At 54.1% G+C, this 20579-nt stretch overlaps 3 protein-coding genes across 9 annotated transcripts; 2 read left to right on the top strand and 1 right to left on the bottom strand.

The window, feature by feature from the left end:
- Nucleotides 1-1083: 1083 nt before the first annotated feature.
- NAGA (alpha-N-acetylgalactosaminidase) lies at nt 1084-9406 on the bottom strand. 2 transcript variants are annotated; one of them, XM_057742836.1, is made up of 10 exons: nt 9320-9406; nt 8788-8879; nt 7833-7968; nt 7124-7295; nt 6459-6636; nt 6036-6130; nt 5129-5290; nt 3435-3632; nt 2154-2297; nt 1084-1714 (listed from the first exon to the last, which is right to left on the bottom strand). In XM_057742836.1, the coding sequence occupies exons 2-10, from the start codon at nt 8801-8803 to the stop codon at nt 1580-1582; spliced, it is 1236 nt and encodes a 411-aa protein (XP_057598819.1). In that variant the 5' UTR covers nt 8804-8879; nt 9320-9406; the 3' UTR covers nt 1084-1579. The 2 variants fall into 2 exon arrangements, with proteins under 2 accessions (XP_057598819.1, XP_057598820.1); XM_057742837.1 differs by lacking the exon at nt 9320-9406 and adding an exon at nt 9070-9215.
- A 1950-nt stretch (nt 9407-11356) lies between these two features.
- Nucleotides 11357-16027, top strand: PHETA2 (PH domain containing endocytic trafficking adaptor 2). Of its 6 annotated transcripts, XM_057743008.1 has the most exons (4): nt 11361-11568; nt 12331-12581; nt 12950-13033; nt 13816-16027. In XM_057743008.1, the coding sequence occupies exon 4, from the start codon at nt 13830-13832 to the stop codon at nt 14607-14609; it is 780 nt and encodes a 259-aa protein (XP_057598991.1). In that variant the 5' UTR covers nt 11361-11568; nt 12331-12581; nt 12950-13033; nt 13816-13829; the 3' UTR covers nt 14610-16027. The 6 variants fall into 6 exon arrangements, with proteins under 6 accessions (XP_057598994.1, XP_057598991.1, XP_057598990.1 ...); XM_057743011.1 differs by lacking the exon at nt 12331-12581 and having other exon boundaries at nt 11357-11442; XM_057743007.1 differs by lacking the exon at nt 12331-12581.
- A 369-nt stretch (nt 16028-16396) lies between these two features.
- Nucleotides 16397-20024, top strand: SMDT1 (single-pass membrane protein with aspartate rich tail 1). Its single transcript, XM_057743013.1, has 3 exons — nt 16397-16743; nt 18211-18351; nt 19816-20024. Exons 1-2 carry the CDS (start codon nt 16558-16560, stop codon nt 18346-18348), a joined length of 324 nt encoding a protein of 107 aa, XP_057598996.1. The 5' UTR covers nt 16397-16557; the 3' UTR covers nt 18349-18351; nt 19816-20024.
- The last annotated feature ends 555 nt before the right edge of the window (nt 20025-20579 follow it).

Genomic DNA, 20579 nt, shown 5'->3' with positions numbered 1-20579 from the left:
CTCAAAGGGCAGAGGCCTGGGATGAGGTAGGCGTCTGTCCTCCTGAATGACCCACAGCCTCAAGACATCACCTGGGGAAAGGGAGCTTCCTCTGATGACCCTAGACTCAATTGGTGAAGCTCCAGAAATCTTAAATTACACTATAAAATGTACATTTGTGAGTTCGTTACACCATACTCTAAATACAAGGACCTCAAGCCCTGAGAAAGGGAACATGAGAGTCCACCCAGCCGAGTTCCCACAGGGCAGAACCGTGCAAAGCCTGGGGCACTGAGTGCTCCCACATTCAAAGCACAAGGAGAACCTACCTAGCTTGGTCTGCTGCCAGCTTTCCAAAGGGGAACAAGAGCCACTAGGGAAGTCAGGTGTCCTGAGGCCTTAGCTAAAAAGAGGGCTTGGGAAATAGGAGTCAAAGGAAGGCAGTCAAGAACGTGCCATTCTTTACTGTAACATCCCTGTCACTAAGAGGGGGAGCAGGAAATCTATTCTAAGACACAAAGAACCCGTGGACCTTTCTTTGGTCACAGCTGAGGGATCTGAAACTCTTCTGCAGCCAGGTTAGGAGAAGAGAAACTAAGGGAGGAGCTGGGGGCACTGGAGCTGGGGACAAGCTGCGGGGCCCTGTGGGAGGAAGGCAGAGCTGACTGCCCTCGGCTGCACCCAGCCCAGGAGTGCCTCAGAATGAAACCTGTCAGAGAGGGGGAGGGGAGCTGAAAGACGCAACGTTCCTTAGCAGGTCGAGGGCCTCTTGCTGTGCAGCAGAGGGGCTGCTGGGGAGGAGTGGGGGTGGGGGCTGGCAGTGGCTGGCAGACCCTGTAACATCTGCGTGGGGTGGGGAAGAGGGCCTGGGACCATCACTAATCTGCCTCACTGTGTTGTTACCACCACGATGCTGGGCGGAGCAGGGATGACTCTGGGGTGGGAGGCAAGTCTGGCATGGCCAGAAGTACAATCTGCAGGTTGCTGTGGAATGAGGGGCCATACATCTTCCATGTGAGGTGAAACCTGAACCAGCACCTTGTGTAGTGCTACCCAGAGTCCCCACCTGAAGGTGCCCATGGCCCCAGTTCCATATTACAACCACTTAACTAAAGAACAGCTTTATTGGTGACCCGAAGGAGCCAAGGTCACTCCCAGGCAGCGTCAGCCTGCAAGGCCTTCTCCGGGCAGGAAAGTCAATCACGTTATTCGTGGCCATTCCCAACAAGAGGTTAGAGCCCCACCCCTAATTATAAGAAAAATTCCAAGTCCTGACGTCAGAGGCAACAAAAAGCAGGTCAGAGGCTAGAGTCCTGACAAGTATTAGTGGCCCTGCCTGTGGGGCTCAGGAGTCTGGCCGAGTTGTTCATTAACATCTGTGGGGCTGTGCAGACGAGGTAGAGGCCAGAAAGGCTGCAGGAAGTCTCCCCAAGATAAGTTTCCAAGAGAGTTCAGACTTGGGCAGGGCCTAGAACCTGGCCCTGAGATTGCACTCTGGGTCTGATGGGTAGCAGGACCCCACATAGTGGCCCTCAGCATGTGGAACCTCCATGGTCTGGGCTCAGTGGTGTTGCCACAGTCTGTCACATGTCCCAGCTCCTCACTCCTGGGGCGTCCCCAGCTTCCTGATGGGATACAGGTACCACATCACTACCCCGGAAGGGTTGATGATCACTGTGAAGTTGGTTTTATCCTGGAGGCCACTGATGATGTCACCCGTGTAGACGTCCTGGGCCTGCAGGGGGAGGACAGCACCAATGCCACCCTAAGAACAGCTGCACAGGGACACCGCCCCTCCACCCTAGAGGATAGAAAAGCCTGGACTTTGGCCTGTCTGTGTTGAGCCTCCAGGCATGCCCTACAGAAGAGCCTGTATCCCCATCACTTCCCCTCTGGCAAAGCCGACAGATGCCCAAGCACAGGCAGTGGTGAGGGCCCAGCCCCCCGAGAGCCTGAGAAATGTGCCAACAAAACTGAAGGGGGAAACATGCAGCCTCGGGGCTGACGGGACTCATTTATGCACAGTTATTCATCTGTGTAACTTGAAAACACCAGTGTAGAGCACAGCACCAGCCAGGGGACCCAAGGCCCATGGCTCAGGGGAGGATGTGTAAGTAAGGACCCAGCAACACCCTCAGGGAAACCTGAAGGCCCGCAGGTAGCAGGGCACTCACCTCGTACACCTTGGAGCTGGTGAAGTTCAGCTGGGCCAGGGAGGTCCAGTAGCGATAAGGCATATCCGTCCTGCGGCTGAAGAAGACTATGGCGCTGGCCCCATTGGCCAGGGGCCGCACGTACACTTCAATGTGGGATTTCTCCTGGGCACAGAAGATGGCTACTGGCTGGGGTCCCTGCTCAGCAGGCCCTGAAGCCCCCTTCCCAACCCTCCCTTGAGCTCTGGGTCCCGCCAGCCCACAAGTCAGTGTCATGTAGAAGCCTGGAAGGAAAACCACAGCCCTCCAGCACCCAACTCGTCTAACTCTGCCTTCCTTTCTTCCTTCCCTGACTCAGCAGACATTCCTCGACACTTATTCTGTGCCAGGCCCCATGCTGGGATACAAACACTGCATGAGGTCCTGCCTCAGAGAGCTCATGGGATAACAGAAGGGACAGACCTGGACAGCCCCTGGCACAGGAGTGGAGGGCACTGTCCAGCAAGAATGATGAGCTCTGCCCAGAGCAGCCAGGAGGGTGAGGCTCCATCCTCCAGAAGGCCCCTGGGCCTGGCTGCACCATCAGCCCCTCTGGCAGGATCAGTTACCTCCTCTGGGCATCACCAGTTCAACAAGTACCTTCTATAGTGGTGTAGATTTCTTTTTACTAGAAGAGCAAGGATCTGTGCAAAGAGCACAAGCTTTGAGGTGACACTGTTGACATCTAGTCCTGTTGTACCACTTACCAATTGTGTGGCCTTGGTAAAAAGTTACTGAGACTCTTTGAGTCTAAGTTTCCTCATTTGTAAAACAGGAAAGGAGCATCTACCTTCTACAAAAATGTACCTAGAATGCCTAGCACACAGTAGGTGCTCAACAACTAGTAAACGCTAGTAGTAGTGGTAGTGGTAGTGGTAGTGGTAGTGGTAGTAGCAGTAGCAGTAGTACTCCTCCTTGGCTCAAACAATTCCTAAACTCTGAAGGCAAGCCCTAGTTCTCTGCCAGACATCACAGACTCGTGCAGAAGCCTTCCCAAGCGGCCACATTGATCCTGTGTGCACTTGGGATGTCTCCCTTCCCCAAATCCCATGAGCTGTCCGCTGGGGCCCTGCTCTCACCCAGGCAAGGGGGGGAACAGTCAGAGCAGCTCCCAGTACAGCCTTCGACTGAGAGCAACCAGGAGGGAGTGAGTGGATTTCAGAGGCCCAGTCCCAACCCCTTAACCTCCAGGCCTGCAGCCTTGTTTCCAGGGGAGCCCAGTCTCTCAGAGCCTCCCCTTCCCTGCCCCCCACACCCCAGTACCCTGATAATCCTGCGTCCCTGGATGCCTAAGGGATCCTGGTTGATTTTGATCATGAGTGGATTCTGCAGAATGTCCATGTTCTGGGCGGAGATAGTACGCAGGTCTGTGGACATGAAGAGGGGGGCCGCCAGCACCGTCCACAGGGCCATCTGGGCCCGGGCTTGCTCAAAGCTGAGGCCGAAGTTCCCAATGAGTAACTGGGGGCAGAAAAGAGGAGTGCTCAGCTCTGCCCTCTTCAGGACGGTGGGCATGGCGACCAGCCCTAAACTTGTAGCAAGACAGAGATTGGAGAGGACAGCCAGGTGTGGGCCCTGGTTCTGCAAACACCGTACCCGGCAGTGTGGCCTTGGGGTGGGTCAAGTCGCTTTTCAGAGCCTCAGCTTTTTTTTTTCCACCAAGAATATGGGGGTGATAATATGCTCTGACCATGTCATAGGTTGTTCAAAGGATGCAATGAATCCTGTTGCCAAACCATTTATAAACTGGAACATGCAAGTCAAGAAATACAGCCAGCATTGTAGGAAACCAGACCTGCACAGAGTCTCTGCTCCTGCCACCCCAGTGCCCTAACAGCTGACTGCACCAACAGGTACTCCTGTCCCCAGGGCAACCAACATACCGACAGGACACAAACGATTATTGCTAACTCCACACTGTTGCATACTTAGTGACACCAATTTAACTAAGCACTGTGTGTGTGCCAAACTTTATTTAAAAGATCATCCTTCTGGGGACTTCCCTGATGGTGCAGTGATTAGGACTCCATGCTTCCACTGCAGGGGGTGCAGGTTCAATCCCTGGTTGGGGAACTAAGATCCTGCATACTGCGTGGCACAGCCAAAAACTAAAGAAAAATTTAAAAAAAACAACAACAAAGTACTTGGTCCTGGGCCTCAGCTCTCCCCAGCCTCAATGAGCTAAGTCCTATTGCAACATCAGAAACACGCTAGACTACAAAAAATAAAAAAAAAATAAATAAATAGAAAGGGTCATCCCTCAAAACAACCCTATGTACAGTAGCTACTGTTGTTATTTTCATTTTCCAACTGACAAAGCTGAGGCACAGGAAAAATTAAGTCAAGTGCCCAAGGTAAGTGCAGAGCTGGAGCCAGAACAAAACGGGGCGATTTCTGTCTCTCCAGGCACCTCTCCACCTGGCCTAGTGCTTGTAAGTATCATCACTGACCCTGACAGTGAATACTGCTGACTAGGCGAGGAGACGGCTATAAAACTGTAAGATAAGTTGCTATGAGTGACGTAGGTATGAGGGGCCGGTTCAGCCTGTGGAGGGTAACAGTACAGAGCATTGAGAGAGGGGTCAGAGACAGACCTGGAAAAGACAGTCTAGGGAAGGAATGGCAAGAGAGCGTGGGCTCTTTGTGACCCTCACCCTACGGAGGGATAACGCCTCACACGGGAGTCACTATGGACCAAGTTCTCAAGCTTCAAGAAACATCGGAACCACCTGGGAAGACTGTTAGCAATGGTGCATTCCCAGGCCCTCCCTGAACATTCCGTCCAAGAGGTGGGGGTGGGGCCCTAGGAAGAGAATTGTAAGCAAGCTCCCAAGGCAAGTCCAACACGCTGTTCAGGGACACATTTCGGACATGCTGATGTAGAACCTGGCAGTGAGCATCCAGGAAGACAGCACAGGGCAGTGGGCCTTGGGCCACCCCCCTCCCCATGCTGGTACCATGTCTGGGTCGTTCCAGTGCCCAGGGCCTGCCACCGGCTGCAGAATGTCCTGGTGGATCACAAACCAGTCCAGGATGGAGAGCACACTCCTCCAGGAGTCCTGGATGTCACCATAGTTGCGCCAGAGGTTGCAGACGTCTGCCAGCAGTGTGTAGTTCACCTGGGTTTGTGGGGAGGGCAGAGCCCAGCACCAGAGTCACACTCTGCTGCCCGAAGGCCTGCACAGGGGCTGGGACCCTCAGCAGGAGACACAGAGGGTAGGGAAGGGGGTAGAGAACAGGCCTTGAGCATGTTCAGGATGAGGAAGGCCTCGGAGGGAGTGGCCCTGTTGTGGGGGGGCTGCCCAGGCCTCCCCTCCATGCATGCTGGTGCCAGAAGCCTACCCTTCCCTCTCATGCCAGCTGGGGCCAAGCGTGGGGTACAGACCCAGGTTGGGGTGCCCATATCCTTTCCCACCACACAGCCACCCCCGTGTTCTCTCAGTGAGAGTCCCACCCTCTGCCAGCGTTCTCCCTCCGATCTGCAAGTCTGATTCCACCCTTCTAGCACCTTACAAGCTCAGGGGCCCCTGGTGAGGTGCCACAAGGCCTTTCAGAGGCTAGGCCTCACCTGCCTGGCCTCCCCAGCCTTCTGGATCTCCTAGCCCGCTCAGTACGACCCAGGATGCTGACTGCTTGCTGGGTGCTGAGTCAGCACAGGACAGATGGGTCCCATCCCTTCACCCACCTGACGAGTGTCTCCTCTAAGACCCTGGGCTGGCACGAGCCCCTCAGGTACTTATGACTCTCTCCTAGACCTACAAACCAGCAGGCAAGCAAGCATGATGAGAGCAGCCCTGACTGCACAGAAGGCAAGGAGGCCTGGGTGTGGGGAACGTTGCCAGCTGGGTGCACAGAATGGCTTACCTCTGGGGGGAGGCCCCCTTCATAGGCTGGCCAACTACAAGAGAAGGCGATGGGGCGGCCTGTGGCATTCAGGGCAGCAGCCATCTTGGGGTACCCTGGAGAAGTCCAACCCCCACGTTTTAGGATGAAGAGACATAAGACGAAATCTGGGGCCTCAGCCCAAACCTCCCACCAAACGTGAGGAGCCTAAGGCTCCAAAGAGGAGGTGCTCCCCTGTATCCAGAACTGCAAACACTTCCCAGGTGGGGCATGGTACCAACGCGTCTTTAGGGAGCCTGGAGCCAAGATCCCTCTAGGCCCTGGGTGAGGGGAATTGGGAAATGCTATCCCCTAGGGTCCATACAGACACATGGGCACTGGGGGGCCTTCTGTGGCTTCCCCTCCCTGTCTACCTAATGGCCCCCAGCCAGCTGCGGGACCCACCCTCGGCCCGTTCCTCGGGGGTTGAGAAGCAGCCATCTAGCTTCAGCATGTCCACCTTCCAGTCAGCGAAGGTTTGAGCATCCTGGACCACCTTGTCTAGCGTGGTGCCTGGGTAACCCATGCAGGTGAAGTTGCCCAAGTCCTCGTAGATGCCCAGCTTCAGGCCCAGGGAGTGAGCCTGTAGGGGTTGAGAACACAGTGGGCTGAAGCAGGACCTCAGGGAGCTGCCTCCCAGGTACATTTGACCAGGCCCCATTAAAACCTCAATGGCTCCCTAAAAGCCCAAAGGAAAGGGTCTCAGCTTGCTGGCCTGGCCTCTTCCGACCATGATATTGTCCCTCCCTCCAGTGCACACACCTTGCGTGGGCTGTTTCTGGCCTCTAGGCATTTGCTTCTGCCATCCCCTCTGCCTTGAATGCCACCTCTCTGGTATCAGCTCAAGAATTGCTTCCTCTGGAGAACCTTCCTGAAACTCCAGGCTGAATAAAATGTCCTTCCTTGCTCTTACCCACTACTGTGGGTCAAAACTACCTGTTCATGTATCTAGTTCCTCCACCAGACTGTGAGTTCTCAAGCAGGGATTATAGAACTGAGCCCTAAGTAGGGTGGGGTGGAAAGAGTGGCCTGGCCCCCAGGCCAGCGGGCAAGGCTGGAGTGCAGCTCACATAGTCAGCCAGGAAGGCAATGCCGTTGGGAAAGCGCTTGGGATCAGCCAACAGGTTGCCTTTGGCATCACGTCCACCAATCCAGCAGTCGTCGATGTTAAGGTATACGTAGCCCAGGTCCCGCCATCCGTCCTGGGCCAGCCGGTCAGCCATCTCCATGAAGAGCCGCTCACTGGCAAAGGGCGGGGATAGGGTTGCTCAGTGACCCCGCATGGGCCTAACTCTAACCCCACCCTGCTTCCTCAGAGCTTTTCCAAACTTCTTAGATGCTCTGAGTGTGAATCCAGCCTATAAGTACTATGGCCTTGCTGTCAGCTGAAGACTAAGCCAGGTAACGAGTGTAAAGGATACCAAGGATTATGTCATGAGCCATAAGCAGGGTGGAGTGAAGGGAGTGATTTGGCCCTCCAGCCAAGAAGCAGGGCTGGGCCAGTGGGAAGCAGTGGGGTCTGGCCTGGCCCTTAACAGTTATTTCCTTTCCATTATCTCAGGATCTGCCTCCACCACAAGGTCCCTGCCCCACAGGCCTGAGGTCGTCACAGAGTCCCCAAGCTGGTCATGTCATATGTCTCAAAAGTCACCTCTGGTTGCCTTTTCTCTGGGATGGGAGGCTCTAACCCTGCCCTCTCTCCTAGCCGACCCCCACTCCCTGCCCCCACTCTGTGAGGGCCCTAGGCAAGCCTTGTCAGGTGGTGCAGACCTTACTCACCTGATGCAGTTCTTTGGGTCCTCGTTACAGTCAATGTTGCAGCGGAAGCGTTCCCAGGCCAGCCAACCCATGGGTGGCCTCCGCAGGAGTCCATTCTCCAGCACCAGCACCTGGGCCACTGAGGCCAGCAAGAGCACTGAGGGATTGGAAGGATGACTGTGAATGGCTCACATAGCCCCAGCCCTCACCCCAGCCCATCCACTTGCTGCCCAGCCCTGCAGAGGCTGGTCTGCACGTTAGGGGAACTAGATTCTGGAGCTTAAGGTGGAATGGGCTCTTCCTGTAACTGCTGGCTCTGGCAGTGCTGTGAGGGGACGGGCAGTGCCTGGGGTGGGGTGATGTGTTTGAGGCTGGGATTCCCACTTTGCTGCTACCACAACAGTGCTGGAATTATCAAAAACTAACACCTGAGGTCATAATCTTTCTACACCCTGACCAGCTCCCCCTACTCCATTCACACAGAACTTGACAGTACGCTGTAGCCAGACTCTAGCTCTCCTGAGTCCCAGCCAGGGCTCTCTGTTCTCCATAGATACCCAAGAGGCTGCAGAAGAGCTTAAGAGGTCAGCCGGTTGGAACTGCACCCAGCCAGCTCACTCGGGTAAGCCCTTTTCCTCTAGGGCCTCAGTTTCCTTATCTGTAAGTTGGAATTACTGTACTGACTTTACAGGGCTGTTCTCAGCACATGCTGATGTTACATAAAATAGGGCTTCTGTGCTTTGGGGTAGAGAGGGTAAGAAAGGAAGAGCCCTCTTTGGAGAAGAACTAATTCTAGGTAGGGAGCACCTCTTTCTCATTTCCTGGCCCACCTCCAAGAATAAGAGAGGAACGTATCTCCCCACATACCTACATCAGGGAAGGAGGCCCAGAAACCACAGGACTGGAACTTCCTCAGGAAGCCCCCACCCCCAAGTGGTCACCTACCCTCCCAAAGGCATCCCCATCGGTTAGGTACCTGTCTTCAGCAACATTGCTCTGGACTCAGCGGCTCAGGACCTGACCAGATCTGCTCTGCTTTTACCAGCTTTATACGTTGGGCCTTGGAAGCTAAGAAACGTTAGAAAAGCACTGGGGTCACTACTGCCTGGCTAGCCCTGCCGCCCCTGACCTCGGGTGTGGATCCCACACTGGGTCCCCAAGGCGCCCTCACAGCCCCCACCCTCTCCCCAGCCATCACTTCCCCATCACTTCTTCCTTCGGAAAGACTAAACAAGTTGTCTTGGACGTTAGACCTTACCCCCTCTGCAGTGCTGGGAACCCCAAGCGCCCAAGGGCGGCCCTCTGCCAGGCTGGGGTAAGAGAGACGCAGCAACAGGCTCAAAGACGCCCAGGAAGAACGGAGCCGGGGGCCCGGGACCAGGCTCCGTACTCCCACCGGGTCTGGGTTGCCGCCCCCCGCCCCGCGCCCCGCGCCCCGCGCCCAAGACCGCAAGCCCAGCACCCCAGCACGGGGACCGCGCCCAGAATCGCCCACTCCAGGCACTCACCCCTTCGGCTGCGCTCTGAACCGCCGCCTGCCACGGCCTCCGGAACTGACTACCGCTGCAGTCACCTGATTCGCCGACGGAGTTCCAGAGGGGCGGGGCCTGACAGCCGCAAACCTTGCCTGGCGGAACCTATCAGAATCCCCCAGCAACGGCCTGCCCCGCCCTCTATGGGCCAAGAAAGCCCCGGAACCTCCCAAAGCCCCACCTCCTTCCAACTCCGGCTCTGCGCGCGCGCTCCCGAGGCTGGCAGGAGCCAACCGCGGCTCCACGTGAAGCCGGTCCTTTCACCTCTGCTGGGTTCGCTGAAGGCGAGGATAGTGCACTGTAGATGCTCAATAAATAGCTGTGGCGTGAATACCTGCTGAGGGCTTTTTTAAGAAAAATGGGAGAATGCCCTGAAACATGGCCCGTAATAAACCGCTGAAAAACAGTAGTGGAAGAGGAATAGGCACCACGAGGAGGATGGGTGAGAAAGCAAACCAGGTGGCGGACACAGCTCTTTCCAAGCCAGGAGACTCTCCTTGCCTACCTGACACTTGGGCCACCCGTTATGCTCATCCAGGCACTCTGCATATTCCTTCCTCTTTCATTCATCAAATACTTATTGAGCAACAACTAGGCACCAAGCACTTTATTCTGGGCACCTTCACTTGGATGGCCCCTGGGCATTTCAAACAACAGGTGGCCCCTCCCTGGCCCCAAACACCTGCCACTTCCATATCTCAGGTAATGGCAACTCTCCTTCCAGGTGCTCAGGCCAAAGCATTGGAGTCCTTCTCTTTCCCTCACCCCCTACCGCCAATCTCTCTGCAAACCTTGCACTCTTCAAAACCTTCAAAACCCATCCTGCATTTGGCCACCTCTCTCTAGTCTCCCAGCCCCCATCACATCTTGCCTGGATTTCTCCAGCAGCCTCCTCACTGGTCTGCTTCCACCCACATTTATTCTCTCCTTAGCAGCCAGAGAAATCCTTTAAAACATAGCTCAAGACCCCACTCAAGACCCTGTGACAGCTGTTCATTTCAGTCTGGAGTAACAGCCCTGGCAGATTTACAAAGCCCCACCCCACACATTCTGAACCCACCTCCTAAGGCTACCACGAGCACCTCCCCCCTCCCCCCGCGGTGGCCTGTGCCACACTGGTCTCCTTGCAGTTCCTAAAACACAACAGGCCTCAGGGCCATTGCATGAGCTGTTCCCTCTGCCTGGAATGCTCTTCCTCAGATGTTAGCATGACTGGCTCCCTCATTTCCTTCCAGTATTTCTCAAATGTCACCTTCTCAGTGAGGCCTACCCTGACCATTCTTTTTAAAATCGCAACCTCCCTGCTCCCCCAATCCCCAGTCTCCTTGCCCCTGCTCCATATTTTCCACAGAACATATTGCCTTCTAACACATTTATTATGGTTTCTACTATTAACTGATTAAAATTTATCAGTGGGAGAGACAGACAATAAACAGAAAATAAAAGCATGGGTGTAGGGAAGTTTTGTTTCACAACTGGTTAGTGCTATGATGAAAATACAACCCAGGGATGCGATGGAGGCCTGCGGTAGCCTACTTTCTCACGGCCGGGGAGGGGACATTTGAGCTGAGACCTAAATGATGTGAAGGAGCCCCGAGGAGCTGGAGCCGAGAGGGAGGGTTGAGAAAGAGCATTCTAGGCTGCAGGAACCGCAAGGCCAGAACTCTGAGGTGGGAACCAGCAAATTCATGGGCAGACTTCTGAGTTCACCGGCTTCCAGGGCTGTCGGGAAACCCTAGCCTTCCGCGTTTGGCTGTGCACTCCTGTAACCTTCACCGCAGGCCTAGCTGTCGACTGACTCCAGGCAGAGCCTGGGCGCCGAAGGTGCGCTGCGGGCCGGCCCGAGTGGAGGACGCAGAAATGAATAACCCCAGAGACAGAGATCCGGCCGACTCCAGGGGCCGGTTTGGGAAGCTGGGCTGGGCCTCGCGGGCTGGATAGGAGCCCGCCCAGAGGAGGCGTCTGGGCCGAGGCCGTCCCAGGCTTGGCTCTGCTGCAGAAGAGGGCTGGGCGGGGAGAGGGGGACTGGAGGGGGGGGAGAGAAGGCCTCCGAGTTCTCTGGGAGGTGGACTGGGTCCGAGGCCCCCCGACGGCCTGAGGTGGGGCTCTGGGTTCGAGGCCGCCCGCCACTGACCAGCACCGTGGCTCAGACAGGTCACGGCCTGGGGGGCCTCAGTTTCCCTCCGGCATGGATCACGGGGCGGCCTCGCGGACCGCGGGCCCTAGTGAGTCGTGGGCGGGGAGGGGCGGGGGCGGTAACTCGAGCCGCCCTGGCGGGGTCCCTCGGCTCCCGCGGCCACGTTAGCGCCCCGGCGGCGGAGGCGTGGGGGCCGGACCGGGAATCGCCCCGGGCCGCGGCCGCAGCCCATCCCGCCGGCCGCCCTCCTGGGCTTCGGGGGCGCGGAGGTGAGAGCGGGCCCCGAGGGCTCGGGAGGAGGCGGCCGCCGGGACGCGATGGGGACACCGAGACGGGAGCCGCACCTGGGGTCTGCGGCGCTCGCCGGGGAGCTCCCGGTGAGGCGACCCTGCTTCAGGGCGACGGCGGGTCAGGGGCCCACCGCGGTGGCCACGGGCCGGTGGGTCCCACGCCCCAGCCCGCCGCTCCTCTAACAAAAGAATTCAGGAGAAGGCGGTGCACGGTCTTCCCGCCGGTGTTGAAGTCCGGGCCTCGCCTCCCTGGAGCGGGGAGGTGGGTGGGAGGAGACGCCCTTCCCCGGGGAGGTGGGGCGGGGACAGTTCGGTGGGCTCCGGATCCCCTCTCCGCGCCAGGTGCCGGGCGGAAGGGAGATGAGGCCACTCCTCGAGGACACATCTTTGTTCTCCCGCTCCTTCTCCTCCGACCACCATCGGAGAATGGCTCCTCCCCCACCTCAGGACCCTGCTTGCTCCTTTTCATAGCCCTTATCAAGACCGGTCCTTACGTTATTTATTATTTAGTTAAGTTTAAAATTCTCTAATTATTATTTATTTTTGTCTTTTTTTTACAGTGTGTCTACCCCGCTGAAATGTAGGCTCCGGGAGGGAGGGACTTTATTTTGTCCACTGTTGTATTCGCAGTTATTTTAACAAATACTTTTCAGAGGGCCTTCTCGAGCCCTACAAGGGGCTGGATATTGGGGCTTCCACCGGGAGCCAAGTCCAGTCCTGCCTACATTCTGGGGCTGGGGACAGCGCTGTAAACACAAAGGAGATCACTGCGGGATGAAGAAAATGAAAACAGGAGCGAGGGGGCTGCTGGGTGGGTCACCTTAGATCAGACCACCTTAGTGACCAGGACCACCTTAGATATAGTGATCAGGACAGGCCTCTCAGATTATGTTACTTAAAGACCACAAATAAACTGTGTGACAAGTGCTAGAAGGGAAAAGCAAGAAGCGATGAGGGCATTTAACTCTGACCTAGCCTTAGAGGGCAGGGAGCTGAGGTCTGAAGAGTGATGATCAGGACAGTGGGACTGAGGTCCTTGAACTGCTTATAGTGTGGGGGGTGGATTATCAGGTGTCAGGGAAGGCTTCCTGGAGGAGGTGGTGGTTTCATTTGGCCCCAAAGGCTGAGTAGTTTTCATCCTTTAGGATGGGTTGACTGGGTTTGAGAATTCTTTTGCAGGTGCCCTGGAAACCACGTGGTCAAAGGGCTGAGCTGTGTGGCCAGACAAGAGAGGCCCCTGCCCCTGCCCAGTGAGCTCTGCTGGTAAGTGGGTCACTGCCAAGACTTGTCCCCAGAGGGTGTGAGGGAATCAGGAGACCAAGGTCTGTGTCTCACTGGCCATGTGACCTTGGGCAGTTTACTTTCATAGTTCTGGCCTCAATTTTCTGAGAGTCAGGAGGACAGTTGGATTAGGTGCCACTTGTGATCTGTGGGGCACCAGCGTTCAGTGGTTGAGGTTGATCCTACTCAACCGTTCCCTGTGTTTGTACAACACTCTTGTTTACTGAGCAGGTCCTTATCAGAACCCACACTGATGGAGGAATGAGGCAGGCCCGCCCCACCCCAGCCCCATCTGGCCCTGAAGACTACTAAAGGACAACTGTGTCATTAACAAATGAGAGCCCCACCGGGGCTCACGGAAACCCTGGATGTTTTAGCCTCAGGGTTGGAGCTAAGGGGCCATCAATTTAGGGGGTGGTTTAAGCCAATGGTTTAAACCATCAGCTCAGCTGATGCCTTTTCCATTGGGGTTTCAAAAGCTGCGTCGGGTTTCAAAAGCTGCGTCAAAGCTGCCATACCTCCTGGTCTGATACAATCACATCATCCTTTTCTCTGAGTCCTCTGATGTCCAGTTTTTTGCATGATCCTCACAACAACCCTTTGAGAGAAAAGGCAGGGGAGACGCCGAGAGCCTCAGGGTATAGCAAGTGAGAAGAGACCACAGGGCTGGGGCCCAGGTCTCCTTCAGAACCAGTGCTCTTTTCCTACAGGGGCATAAGGGCCGCCTCCCTCTCTGATCTGTGTCCGCCTCTCTCACCTCACAGTTCTCAGGGGAGCCATGAAGCTGAACGAGAGGAGTGTGGCCCACTATGCACTGAGTGACTCTCCAGCAGACCACACAGGCTTCCTGCGCACTTGGGGGGGCGCAGGGACTCCACCCACCCCCAGTGGCACTGGCCGAAGGTGCTGGTTTGTCCTCAAAGGCAACCTGCTGTTCTCCTTTGAGGGTCGAGATGGCCGGGCCCCGCTGAGCCTGGTGGTGCTGGAGGGCTGCACAGTGGAGCTGGCCGAGGCTCCTGTGCCTGAAGAGTTTGCCTTTGCCATCCGCTTCGACGCCCCTGGAGTGCGTCCACACCTGCTTGCGGCAGATGGGCCAGCGGCCCAGGAGGCCTGGGTGAAGGCGCTGTCCAGGGCAAGCTTTGGCTACATGCGCCTGGTGGTACGTGAGCTGGAGAGCCAGCTGCGTGATGCCCGCCACAGCCTGGACCTCCATCGCCGCTCATCCTGGAAGGCCGTTCCCAGCCGTCGTAAGCCCCAGGCTCCTGACCACTGGTCTCCTGGCCTGGAGAACGGCCACTCCCTCTCCAGAGATTGCAGCCCTATGAGCTTGGTGGAAGAAGGGGGCAGCAGGCCAGCAGGGCGGGGCTTGGCCGAGTGGGAGTTGCAGGGCCCTGCCGGCCTCCTCCTAGGCAGGGGGCAGAGCCCAGTGTCCCCTGAGACCTCCTGCTTCTCCACCCTACACGACTGGTATGGCCAGGAGATTATGGAGCTGAGGCGGGCATGGCTGCAGAGGGCCCAGGGGAGCCAGCCAGAATTCGAGGAACAGAATAGGCCCTGAGCCTGGGCTTTTTGGGTTCAGCCCTTGTCCTGCTGGTCAGGACACCAGGGCCAGTGCTTTGTCAAGAGTTTAATGTTTACTGGTTTCTGAAGTTGCTTTTTGAGGTGAATTCTCTCCTTCCTGGTTTTTAGGCTTTCTCCAGGTTCCAAATCCACACTCACGCCCAGAGGGGACTGAGGAATCATTAACTTTCAACCCCTTTATTTCCTGAGGCCCAGAGAGGAATGGTGGCTTGCTCAGCAGCCGCAGACCTAGGTCTCCTGACTCTGCCCCTCTCTCAGGAGATATTAATGAAATGGAGGAAGCAGGGAATATTATATGACCACAGGCCATTCTGCCTTTCACCTACACATGATTCTATAGACACAATTTCCAAATGGGGAATCTTGTATAACTACCAGAACTCGGCTGCAGTGTTGGCTTGAGGGACTGGCATTCTCAGAAAAAGTGGATTTACTGTGTCACGGGGTTTTCTGGGGCCCAGCTCATCCCGAGTGGTGAGAAGATTGGAACCCCCACTCTGCAAGTCGGACAGGGCCCTTTAGCAGGACGGGGCATTTAGCCAGTAAAGAGGGATTTATTCTGCTCAGAAAGTGTCAGGGCCCCATCTTCTTTGCCTGGCTGCCCTGTCAACAGACGATGCTGGTCATTGCCCCAGGAGGGGCCAGTAGCTTTTATATGTCAGCAGAAATCCTTCTTGTGCTCTGTCCTCAGCTGCCAAGTAGGAAGCTGAAGTGAAGAAGCAGTGAGGCTCCCCTGCGAAAGCCAGCTTCTTACTTTGGTTTTCAGTCCTGGGCATTCTAGGATCTTGGGCACAGGATTCCTGGCACCCTGTGATAAACTCTTCTCTCTTGGTTGGGCTCTCAAAGAGATGATCCTGGTCCTGAACCCCCTAGGAACTCGTTCACCGTCTGCTCATCACCCAGTGTGTATCTGCCAAGACCCTGTGGTTCCTGCACTCACCAGCATGGCACCAAGCATTTTCTTTATCCATTGTTCTGAGAGGAAAAGTGGCTGGTTGGACAGAGCCAGAGGCCAAATCAGCTTGATAGCCTGGGGGTGTGGTGGCTGTGGCTGGATGGAAGATGCAGAGCCTGGTCCAGGCATCCACCTCCTCCAATATACACGATCTCCCCCTTCTTAGCCTCTCTCCCTTACTGGGGCCTTGAACAGCCTGAGGCTAGAGGCTTCAGCTCAGAGCCTCTTAAGCCCAGGAGGCTGAGATGCTGCCCAGCGTCCTGGACCAGTTCCTAAGAAGCCAGGCTTGTTTCCCAAGAAGAGGAGCCACCTTTCCAGCCCTGTACGGGAGCCCCACAGCCCCAATGCGTCTTGTTTTACACACAGATACTACAGGCTTTTTGTTATCTTATTGTTATAGTGCTTTTTATACGATTAAAACTATGTTTTTTTATTATTCATTTTGGTTCCTCGAGTTTATTTTAGCAATCACTTGGGCAGTCAGTTTGTGTAAAAGTCCCCCTCTTCCGATATATTTTCCGTTTGGCTATACATACACATTGGCATGATATAAAATTCCAATAGCAAGAGTAATAAATTTGAATTGTATTTTTAAAGAATTTTAAAAAATACAGTAGCTTGAAGTTCAATTAAAGTGGTTTCTCATTTCAACAACCCCCTGCTCTGCCAAGCCCCAACCATCCCGGGTGCGGGAACAAAGACAGAAATCTAAAGGCTTCACAAGGACAACCCGTCAGGTGGCCCCGCCCACCAGGCGTGGAATGAGAAGTGCACCGAGGCATCGGCGTCATCCTCCTGACGTCACCACGTCGGGCCGCAACAGGAACTAGACGCACTACGCAAGTCTGTGAGCTGGACCTCTAGTCTGAGCCCTGCAGCCTCGCGAGGCTTGGGGCGGCGTTCTTCCTGAGGGCGTCACGGGGGCCGGGCAGTGGGGTCCTGGTGCCCGGCCTAGGGGCGGAGCTAGGAGATGGCGTCCGCAGCGGCTCGCTGGCTGGCACTGGCACCCGTCGGATCTGGGGCTTTCCGGAGCAGACTGACCCTGAGGAAAAGTGGTGATGTCTCCGCCGGAGGGGGCGGCTCTGGTCGGAGTCTGGTACCGTCGAGGTCAGTCATCGTTACTCGCAGCGGCGCCATTTTGCCCAAACCAGTGAAAGTGAGTGTCTGCCTGGAGGCGGGGCGAAGGGGCCGAGGCCAATCATTGTGGGGAGTGTGTGCGGGTTCACGCTGATTGATAGGAGCAAAGGCCAGTCGAACGACCGCCTTAGACCGGAAGACGTATCAAGGACAAAGTTTTGCGCTAATACTCTGCTAATTTTGACAAATGGGAGGAAGTGGTCGCGGTGGATCCTGGTGTTGAGCGGGGTGCATGGAGACAGAAGATGGGGGGCAAGAGCGGAGAAAAACGGCACTTTGCCCTAGCTCATCGTGGGGAGCGCGGTGCCCTGCCTCTCAGGAGCCACAAGACTGCTTTATGCATCCAGTATAGACAAGTCATGTAACCTCACTACCTCAGAGTTGATGGGATGAAAAACAAATTGTAGTGCTTTGTAAATAAAGGGTACTTGGGACAGACCTTATCTTTTTGTGGGTTTTGACCTAGTATTTAATTCATGGGATTAGGTGTGCAGGAAATTATTACAGTCAGTGTTTTTTTTTAACAAGTGAAGAGTCAGGGGCCAAAGAAGTGAAGCCAGTGTCCAAAGCTAGTAGCTGAGTTAGGTTCCGGAATTCAGATTTCCTGCTGGTACAACCCCACCAGATCCTATTCCACCACTGAGTGTTATTACATGCCCTCAGTACCCCTGGAGTTTTCTCAGGAAAATAGGAACAGTCGCTTATACCAGATAAGTTTGCTTTTAACTCCAGGGTTGTGTGAAAGTTACAAAACAGAAAAAAAAAAAAATGTTAAAGGTAGTCTGGCCGACGGAAACACACAAAATGAGTTCAGGGTTGTTTCACAGCAAGAAGCAGGGTCACGTTGGGGAAGAGCTGCCTTAAAAGAGGCACAACTGGAAAAAAACAACGAACTTTTTTTTGAAACTCCGTAGGAAAATGAGAGGAAATGGTGAGATTTTACAGTAACTCCACCAGTCCATTTAAATAGCTATTCTTTTAATACAAAGACATGCTCAGTTTTCAAAACGTGTTTCTAAAATTTAATGTAGGGAAATCAGATTTATCAGACACCAGGGAAGCAGTTACTTAAAGAACTGTAGAATATCTCTTCTCTGTATGTTCTTTTTTTTGTAATCTATTTTAATGTATTTTAGTGGCTTCTTCAAGTACAAGTAGAGCTGAACTCTATTCCCTAGTCCAGCTCTTAGTACTTTCTCACCTGTTTATAAGTAGCTGCTAGTAATTAATAGGTTGTTACCTAACTCTTAGATGTCTGTAAGAGAGCCTTGTATTTCTCTTCCCAGTGTACGGTTTGATGTCTATAAAGTCACTTTGTCTTTTCTAATTTTTTTTTCTTGCTCTGAATTTTTCCAAGGACTAAAATCAAGTTGCTTATGATGGGTCTGAGGTCCATAGGAGGGAATGCCCCTGAGAGGGCCAGGCCTTCTGTGGTCCTACTAGAGTGGGCTCTGGAGCTCACAGCCACCACTCTGACCCTCTGCAGATGTCCTTCGGCCTTCTCCGCGTGTTCTCCATCGTGATCCCCTTTCTCTATGTCGGGACGCTCATTAGCAAGAACTTTGCTGCTCTCCTTGAGGAGCATGACATTTTTGTTCCAGAGGACGATGATGACGATGACTAACAGGTAAGACTTGCCTCTCCCTCCGTAAACCAGCAGCAGGTCGCGGTGGAGCATCTGAGCTGTGATACCGTTTGGCCTGGGAGCAGCATCTGGACACTCGAAGCAGAAGCACTTTTCATGCATTGGCTCACTTGGTGACTGATGTTTTTATGTCAGCTTTTTTCTGTGTTGAGTGAAGGAAACTATCTTACTCACTTACAAGTTCACTGGGGTCTCTTCCAACCAGGTTGGATCCCGGCCAGCCTTTTGTTTGCCCTTTATGTACCATCAGTTCTCTCAACCCACATATTTTCTTGACAATTTAACACGCCTTACACATCCACCACAAACAGCTTCATTTCACCAGTGCCACACTAAAATTTAGAAACTACAGGCCCTCATCAGTGAGCTCTGGTTACCAAGCTCTGCACCAGTACAGCCTGTACACAGGCACTGCAGCCTGGTTCATACCCTGCTCACAAACCCTTCCCCTGTGCCGATGCCATTCAGCTTCCTTGTATTGACTTCCAGTGTCCTAGTATGTGCTGATTGGCTGCATTACTGTTGTAAATAAGGGCCCTCCTGACTAGTCTGGCATTTAAGGCTTGCCGTGATCTGGTCACACCTGTTACCCAGCCTTACCTTCCATACTCCCAACCACATACCTACCCCCAGTAGTCACTACTTCTTGAGTTACCCACACTCTTACCCACTCCCAAGCAGTGGCCCATTATTCCTCCCAATTGAAAGGTTATTTCCCACTGCTCTTATTCCCACCAATTCTTCATTATCTTTTTTTTTTAATTTATATTTATTGGCTGCATTGGGTCTCTGTTGCACACACAGTGAGCGTGGCAGTCGTGGCAAGCAGGGGCTACTCTTTGTTGCAGTACACAGGCTCCTCATTGCGGTGGCCTCTCCCGTGGTGGAGCACAGGCTTCTAGGTGCACAGGCTTCAGTAGTTGCGGGACACAGGCTCAGTAGTTGTGGCTCACGGGATCTAGAGCACAGGCTCAGTGGTTGTGGTGCACGGGCTTAGTTGCGCCATGGCAAGTGTGATCCTCCCAGAGCAGGGCTCAAACCTGTGTCCCCTGCATTGGCAGGCAGACTCCCAACCACTGCGCCACCAGCGAAGTCCCTCTTCATTATCTTTGATGAAGTCCTTCCTCATTCCTCCATTAGAAAGTGACTGCTCTGCCCCGAGTGACCAGTACCTCTTGTGACACTTGGTATTATATGCTTAAGGTATACCCTGAAATCTACCTGACTATATATTCTTTGCTGCAGGGAACATGTTTTTTTTATACCTTGCCCCCAGTGCCTGGTCTCTGGTGAATATTCAGTAAATATATGAATGAATACTTGAATGTACTCAAAACTGCCTTTCTCCTGCCATGTTTGGTAGAACCACTCTGTGGCATTCTCTTTCAGTATGTGGTTAGAGGACTGCTCTGTTACCCAATTCACTGCTGCTTTCCTTTCTTGCAGGGCATGGAGGAAGCACAGAGAGGAGAAAGCCCCTATCCGCAGATGGACCCAGGGAAAGCCCTCAGCCTCCCAACCCCATAGAAGCCTCCTGCATGGTCTGTGACCACAGCCCAGATCCCCAGGCTCTGGGAGGTTCCTGGAGATGTTCTGTCCACTGAGCATAATCAAATCATGAGTAAACATAATAAACCTCAGCTCTGTGTGACTGAGTGATGGCTGAAGTTTCTCAGTGCGAGTAGGCTCTAGTCCCTGCTGTCCTGGTTCTATCAGCTGAACAAATAGGTCTTTGATTTACAACCCAGGGCCTCCAGGCCTCTATGGATCCATAAGGTAATTATGGGGACCTGGGACCAGTTTTCATTATTTACAAAAGCCAAACAGCTGCACAAGCTAACTAACGGCTCAAGCTTTTGTGTTGAGTAACACTGGCTAGTTACCAGAATAAGCTTCTGGTTGCTTACAACTCCTTGAGAAATAACACTTTTTAGAATTCTTTCAAGACTTGGGTTCCTTAGATGAAAAAATAATAAAGGAGCTGTTGATGCTGAAAAATTTGGGAATCCTCAGGTTGATTGTACCTATAGATATTGAACCCCTTCTCCAGCATTGAGACTGTCCAGGGAAGGAACAGAGACTTCCGTCCAAAGCAGAGATCAGTTCTCTAACCTGGGTCATGATTTACTCTCTTTTGTCAACTAGAGCTATACCCGTTTGCAAAGGGAATACTTCTGTTCTGTGTGTGTATTGAACAGCTGTCTCCCTAA

The sequence above is a fragment of the Hippopotamus amphibius genome, chromosome 7 (genome assembly GCF_030028045.1).
Source record: "Hippopotamus amphibius kiboko isolate mHipAmp2 chromosome 7, mHipAmp2.hap2, whole genome shotgun sequence".
Classification (NCBI taxonomy): domain Eukaryota; kingdom Metazoa; phylum Chordata; class Mammalia; order Artiodactyla; family Hippopotamidae; genus Hippopotamus; species Hippopotamus amphibius.
This window is presented reverse-complemented; position numbering and strand designations above follow the sequence as displayed.